Raw genomic sequence first — 7,137 nt, 5'->3', positions numbered from 1 at the left:
AACAACACAACATTTCATATTCTCAAAATCACAAATTCTCCAAGAGACGTCACATAGCCTGCTCTTGCCAAACAAGGAGATTTCGCCATGTCTTGAATTAACCATTATATTTAGAGTGAATAACATATCTTGCTCAGAATCAATACATGCTCATAACCTCACTCTTCTAGGATATATTAGTATGTATTCATTGACACCCATGTTTTTAATTTTGCAAGCCCTTAGTAGATCATAACCACAAAGATGTACGACTACCTTGCAACTCAATCCCAAGGACCTTTCATTCACGAGCATTCAAACAATTATCCAATATGTTTTGCAAGCCCTTATTAGATTGTAACCACAAAAATTCATGGTGCTTGACCTTCAAGTTTTGCATAATAGTACACATAATATATGAATACTTGAAAGGGCTTACAAGATTATCAGGGTTGCCTATTACTTTTAGGATCTTGAGAGAGCTTCAATAAAACAAAACTATTCATGGTCCATAGATTACTATTTGTTACTACTCCTCTATGTACTATACCAAAACATGAAATGAAGCGAGTATTATGTTTCTAATGAGACAAGGCATTCAACTCATGTTTGTCCCCACATTACCCTGAGTTCGTGGCATTCTAAGCAACCAGCAACAAAAAAGAATGCAACAAACAAACATAAAAACTTGCATCTATTTTTTTATAACATTAAAAAAACCCAAGAAGAAACACCCAAGGATAAAGCTTTCCATGGCACTCAATCTTCTTTTCTCACAACAAATCAATTTTTCGATTAGGCAACTAGCAAACATTTGAGTGCATGTTTGAGCACACACGCATGTGTGTATATATAGGATACATACGTATGCAAAACTCTGAACATATGTAAGAGACCTGATTGCATTTCCAATCAATGCTTGATTCCAGTATCTTATAAGACTTTTGCTTTGCTTAAACAAGAGCTTCTTTACAATGAGTACAATCATCAACTGCATCTTTGGGTTCCTTGCTGTGATTCTTGCATTTGCGTTATTTAATTTTTCAACGATCAATTGACAAGATAATGAGATCATGCACTTTAAAAGGCCAAATAATGAACATAGGATGTAACTTATCTTCCCCATCTTGATAAAATAAGCAATCCAACAATAGAGATACATAGTGATGCAAAAGTTGCAACTACCAACATGAAAGCATAAATTTGATTTGGAAGCTTCAGAAACAGTTGGAGCTTTTTCAGACCTTTATCAATGTATGGAGCTAGAGCTGCAGCACCTGCCACTCTGAATGGGCGTGTGACATTATTGCCACTCCACATCAGTATCACAATCTGTAGCAATATCATCATTACCATTCTTCAGTAAGATCATCGTCATCATCATCATCATCATCAGTAAAATCAGCTAATCATTCCTACGACAAAGCATGAGTCTGCTCTGTGCAAGCAAAGAAGTAAATGTATCCCAAGATATACTACAACAGCACCATCAGCACGATCATCATGATCATAATCATACTCGTCATCATCCGTAAAATCAGCTACTTGATTCTTGAGGAAAAACAACAATGGACAGAGCAGAGAAGTAAATTGTACCCCTAGCAAAGCCTGAATGTTGGCAGCAGGGTTCTTTCCAGTGCTCTTCTCATAACCCAGGAAAGCTAAAATGAAGAAGATAGTGTAGGTGATTCCATCAAAAAGGCCATAAGCCAGTACTGCTGCTAACCCTAGCTTCGCAACCTGAGCATGCATGTCTGCTGCATTTGTCTGCAGAACAACCACACCATGAGACTACAAGTAGAAAGACAGAGACAAGTCTGCCATAAAAGCTCTTGGCAGGGAACAAACCTTCCATTTCCCCCAAAAGCTTTGCTTCTTGACAGGCCCATGCTGCTGTAATGAGATTACACGCTTATCAGACAGAAAAAATAATAGCAGATTGGAGCACCACCTGTACTCCAAGTTGTATTATGTGACTAGAGATTATCACAGTAAATTTTAGACAATATCCCACTATAATTCCCACATTGTGAATTACAACAAATTCCCATTAGAGATATTATCACATAAAGTTATAGACTAATTGCCACTAGAGTTCCCAATTGCGAATTATGTGTATGCGCTTTTGTCAGGGAGAAACCACATGCCTAGGTAGGTGTGGTTCGGGATGGGGGGCTACCAGTCCCCAATCGGGAATTATGACAACAGCATGAGCTTCTGTGAGGGAGGACTCAATACAAAGCTAAGTGTGGTTGGGAGCCAGCCCAAGGCGGCTCCTGAGCAGAGAGCTCATGATGTTGAAGACAACAAGGGAAAAAGAAGGGAAAACAACCCCTTTTCCCACATGGGAAATTGTCAAAAACTTCTTGTGTATGGTAAACTGAGCATTCTAGCAACAATTTAGAGTAGCATCTATACTAGATGATCCAAAATGTAACCACTGAGATGCACTGGTGAAGGGAGTAGCTTAACCGCATATTAAAACAGCAGCTGCACTAGATTATCCGAAATGTAGTATGTGGGTAAAGATTATGTGGCACTGATAAAGAAAGTATCTAACATTTAGTCTCTGACTACATGATCCAAAGTCTCAGTCTAGATTAAAGAATGCTATGCATGACACCGGCACTAGATCATCTGAAGATTATGCTGCACTAACGTGTAGTCTGTGACTACATGTTCCAAGGTCTCAGTCTAAGACTAAAGAATGCTATGCATGACACCTGCACTAGATCACTCGAAATGTAGTAAGTGACTGAAGATCATACTGCAACTGATAAAGGAAGTATCCAACATGTAGTCTCAGTCTCTGACTACATGATCCAAAGTCTAGAGCTGAGACTAAAGAATGCTATACATAATACCATGCTTAATGCAACATGTAGTCTGTAACTACACGATCCATAGTTTCAATGTGAGACTAAAGAATGCTATACATGAATCATGCTCTCACCAGTAGAAAAGCCTGTACTAGAACCTGTCCTAGATTGTCCAAAACGATGAATAAATCTTAGAAAGGACATAGACACAGCGTACCTCGTCAGAGGGAGAAGGTTCCTGTGGCAAATCTAAAGGGGGATTTCCGGAGCAGCGCAGTTTGCTGCTGCTTCTTCTTCTGCTTCGTGTTGCTGTGAGCCACGAATGGGGAGCGTGGCGCACCTGTAAGAGTGGCTTCGAAATCGGTCCTTGCCTGCAATTGGGCTCTGTATCTTCTGCTCCTCCTCCTCGTCCTTCTCGCAAACAAACAGCGGCATGGATTGTGTAGCAATCGACGCCCTCGAACCCCAATCCCTGCTGCCGGGACAAATTCGCGGTCCAGGTGCCATACAAGCTCATCTCTCTCTCTCTCTCGACCCCAGAATCCAATTCTCTTCCCCCACCCCAAAAGCCAACGTAAATGTAGCTCAATGCAAATGTAGCTAGTTGGGTTCTATTCCCAGGGATTGGTGGATTTCAAGCTCTACTCATGTGGGGCGCTTGTGAGGATGTCTAATAACCTGTCAAAGACAGCATTGCATGTCAGACGGATGGGTGGATTTCAAACTCTACCCACATGGGGCCGTATCTAATAACCTGTCAAAGGCAACATCATATGTTAGACACAATGTAGCTAGTGTTACCCCCAAAGCCACACCTAAGTTTTCTTCTTTTAATGTGACCATTTCAAGTAGCTTTGAACTTGAAGCCTTCCATTACTCACACACCTATCCTACCAATTGAGCCAATTCTAGATAAGTTAGTAAGAGTGTAGTCTTGGGTTGCTTGTGATTCCAAGTTCAAGTGTTGGCTTAGCAACTTTCAAGGTATATTGCACCTTTTAGTGAGCACGATCTTCAAGTGAAGAGACTGGATGAAGCCTAATCAATTACTTAAAATAGTCGCTTTTTTTAAATGTAACCAATGTGTCTAGACCTAAGATATTAGATGGATGATGTATCAATTGATTAGTCTATCGATCATTTGATATTTGAAATAGATGTTGTATCAATTGAATACTCCATATTCATGTGTCTAAAGCCAATGTTTAAGATGGATCTTATAGCAATTGAATAGTCAAATTGAAAATATGTAACTCATGTGTCTAGAGCCAATGTTTAAGATGGATGTTGTAGCTATTGAATATTCTAGGACTTATGTGTCTACAATCAATAAGATGGGTGTTGTATCAATTGAATAGTCCTAGGCATACATATAGGCTTGTTGTCAAGGCATGCCCAGCATCCTTGACAATCAACTTGCCACGCTAGTCCTTACAATAGCCACATCCACCTTGGTGACCAACTAAGAGGAGCTTTATCATAGGCCATTTTTCATTGTTTCTTACTAAAGGTGCCTCATTATTACTTAAGAGAATGAAACAACTAGAAGGAGAAGTTATATTCATTTTATATCATTCATTTCCAAAGGTGCCTCACTATTCCTTGAGAGAAATGAAACATTTGATCTCTGGTTCATTCACATGCTCTCTCTGGCTAGTTGTGAATTCGATGTTTGGTATTGAATTACAATTAACATGGCCTACCATAAGCAAGTTCATGTTGGGCTAAAAGGAGAGAGAATGAAACACTTGACCTTTAGTTCATGTGACACTCCTGCCTACCAAATAGAGAGCCAACTTTCAATATTGAAGTACAATGCAATGTGCCTTTTTACAAGGAGTTCGATGTTGAGTTGGAATACATTTTAGCTATTTTTCTGTGGATTCATTAGCCATCTTGATATCTAGCCCTAGGGCAATGTAATTGTTCTTCATGGAGTTTATGCTCAAATGCAATGCATTCTAACTCTTTCTCTAGGCATAACAATCTAATTTTAAATGTTGGGGTGCATTGGAATGTAAGGTAGGCAAGTTACATATATCTATACCCATGAAAATCATATGATGTGCCCCATGATATGCCATTAATGACAAATTATATAAAATCTCCTCACCTATGCAAAATAGATCTCCACATCTACAAAATTGCAATGTGATAAAAGCTTAACAATAGCTAAGAGTAGGAAGAACTTTGATATTTAGGTACAAACATAGGTCTAAATTTTGAAGTTTATGGTGTATGCTTCATATGTGGTTTATTCTTCAAAAGAAGGCAAAAATATCAATTTCCTTTTACACAATTTCAATACCACCACAAAGAAATTGACATTTAATTGCATATCTTGAAGTCAAGGATACATGTTGCACTTCACAAAATCTAGCATTGATGGCATAATTATTCCACTCATTACTATAATAATTTTTCTTACATCAATACATTTTAATGTTATTTATTGTCATTATCTCCTATGACTCTTGCAATTAATTGAAAGTTGAGTGAAAGGTGGAAGCATGAGCAAAAGCAAGAAGGAAAGCATGAGCTATGGAGGTTCAAGCAAGAAAAGAGAGACCAATGTGTGGGAACTCCAACAATCACAATGTGTGACCTACCTTCCCCTATTTTGTTTATATCACTAAAAGAATAAAGAATAAAGAATAAAGAGACAATGATAGGTGCTCGTCACCTGCAGTGTACAAGTATGTGGGTCTCTATACAAGTAAATGTAGACAATTAGGCAAAGGTGACCTTTAACTCCCAAAAACCTCCCACTTAAAGATGAATGTGCTTTAGTGAGGAGTAAAAGAAAAAAGAGAAAAATACAACGTATACATAGAGTACAATAGGATGAGAAAGGATTTCATCTCAACCTACACCCATCAATCTCCTAAGAAAGGCATATCATTCCATTGGGAGACTTTTAGTGAGCATATTTGTAAGATTCATATCCATGGATTTTGAATGGACTTAGCCTCTACCACCTCCTTGATGAAGTGATAGTGCACCTCAATGTGCTTTATCTTTGCATAGAAGACCGGCGGATTATGAGCCAACTAAATGGCACTCATCAAATCTAAATACAATGTAGGAGTCATAGTTATACCAAGATCTACAACTAGACAGCCTAACCATAGGACCTCCTTGTAAGCCTTAATGGTTGCAATATGCTCAATCTCAATAGTAGATAAGGCCATGCATTTTTGCATCCTAGATATCAAAGAGATAGCACCTCCAACTAAGGTAAAGACATACCCAGAGGTGGACTTCCTATTGTCTGCATGTCTTATATAATTTGAGTTAGTGTAATCCATGACTCTTGTGTCCTGGCTACCAAAGCAAATGCACATATCTGCAATGCCTTTAAGATATTTTATAATACCCTTCATGGCGTTCCAATGTCCCTTGCCAAGTGTAGCTATATAATGTGCCACAATTCCCATTGCAAATGCTATGTCAAGACAAGTGGCTCTCATGGCATACATCAAACTACCCACTGCAGATGCATATAGAACCTTGTCCATCTCGGCACCCTTGCCATCTAACTGTGGACAATTAGTCTGACTAACCTTCACATGAGAAGATAAAGGATAGCTAATAGGATTACCATCTTGCATATGGAATTGCTCAAGTACTATGTGTATATATTTCTTCTGGAATAAGTAGAGAAGTCCCTTACAGCAACTGTACGTAATGCACATACCAAGTATGTGTGAGACATGTCCCATATTCTTCATCTCAAAGCTCTTCTTGAGTTGAGCCTTTAAGGCATCCAGCTTAGCATGGGCACTCCCAACAATAAGCATATTATCAGCATAAAGCACTAAGATAATAAGACTACCATCATGGGCCTTCGTCGTATATAAACATGAATCCATATCACTACAGGAATACCCTTGCAAATATATGAAAGTATCAAAATTATGGTATCATTGTTGGGAATAAAGGCATCTGTACCTAGCCACGTGTGTATTAGTTACATTGATACTATCGCACACTTGTACATTGCAGGTGGCATGTACCCATCACTATCACTTCATTCTTTATTCTTTTAGTAACATTTGAATATAGGGAAGGCTAGTCATACATTGTGACTATTGGAGTTTCCACATCTTCTTTCTCTCTCTCTCTCTCTTGCTCTTGCTCCTTCCACCATAGCTCTTACTTCTACTTCATGCTTCCACTTCAGGGCTCTCTCCCTTCAATTGGTATCAGATCCATCTTCCTCGAGAGCTTAAGCCTAATCTAGTATTGCTTCAGCTTGTGGAGAAAAGCTTCAACTCACAGTTTTAATTGCATCCATGGATTCTTCACCCTGAGATATGCATTAAGCTCTACCTTGTCC

At 38.7% G+C, this 7,137-nt stretch overlaps 1 protein-coding gene across 2 annotated transcripts; it reads right to left on the bottom strand.

Annotated features, from left to right (window-relative positions):
• Nucleotides 1-1,072: 1,072 nt before the first annotated feature.
• Nucleotides 1,073-3,532, bottom strand: LOC148041941 (uncharacterized). 2 transcript variants are annotated; one of them, XM_087684283.1, is made up of 4 exons: nt 3,016-3,532; nt 1,828-1,869; nt 1,576-1,746; nt 1,073-1,311 (listed from the first exon to the last, which is right to left on the bottom strand). In XM_087684283.1, exons 1-4 carry the CDS (start codon nt 3,313-3,315, stop codon nt 1,093-1,095), a joined length of 732 nt encoding a protein of 243 aa, XP_087540409.1. In that variant the 5' UTR covers nt 3,316-3,532; the 3' UTR covers nt 1,073-1,092. The 2 variants fall into 2 exon arrangements, with proteins under 2 accessions (XP_087540409.1, XP_087540404.1); XM_087684278.1 differs by having other exon boundaries at nt 1,828-1,872; nt 3,016-3,525.
• Nucleotides 3,533-7,137: the final 3,605 nt, after the last annotated feature.

This window comes from Lygodium microphyllum, chromosome 1, assembly GCF_053477565.2.
Source record: "Lygodium microphyllum isolate KBCC chromosome 1, Lygodium_microphyllum_v1.1.10, whole genome shotgun sequence".
NCBI classification, from domain to species: Eukaryota; Viridiplantae; Streptophyta; class Polypodiopsida; order Schizaeales; family Lygodiaceae; genus Lygodium; species Lygodium microphyllum.
This window is presented reverse-complemented; position numbering and strand designations above follow the sequence as displayed.

Excerpts from the sequence above, each read along its gene's own strand:
- LOC148041941 (XM_087684278.1), bottom strand. The coding sequence starts at position 3,315 with ATGAGCTTGTATGGCACCTGGACCGCGAATTTGTCCCGGCAGCAGGGA. Across the intron at positions 1,873-3,015 it reads AACCTTCTCCCTCTGACGAG|CAGCATGGGCCTGTCAAGAA; the intron begins GTACGCTGTGTC and ends ATCTCATTACAG. Across the intron at positions 1,312-1,575 it reads ACATTCAGGCTTTGCTAGGG|ATTGTGATACTGATGTGGAG; the intron begins GTACAATTTACT and ends ATATTGCTACAG.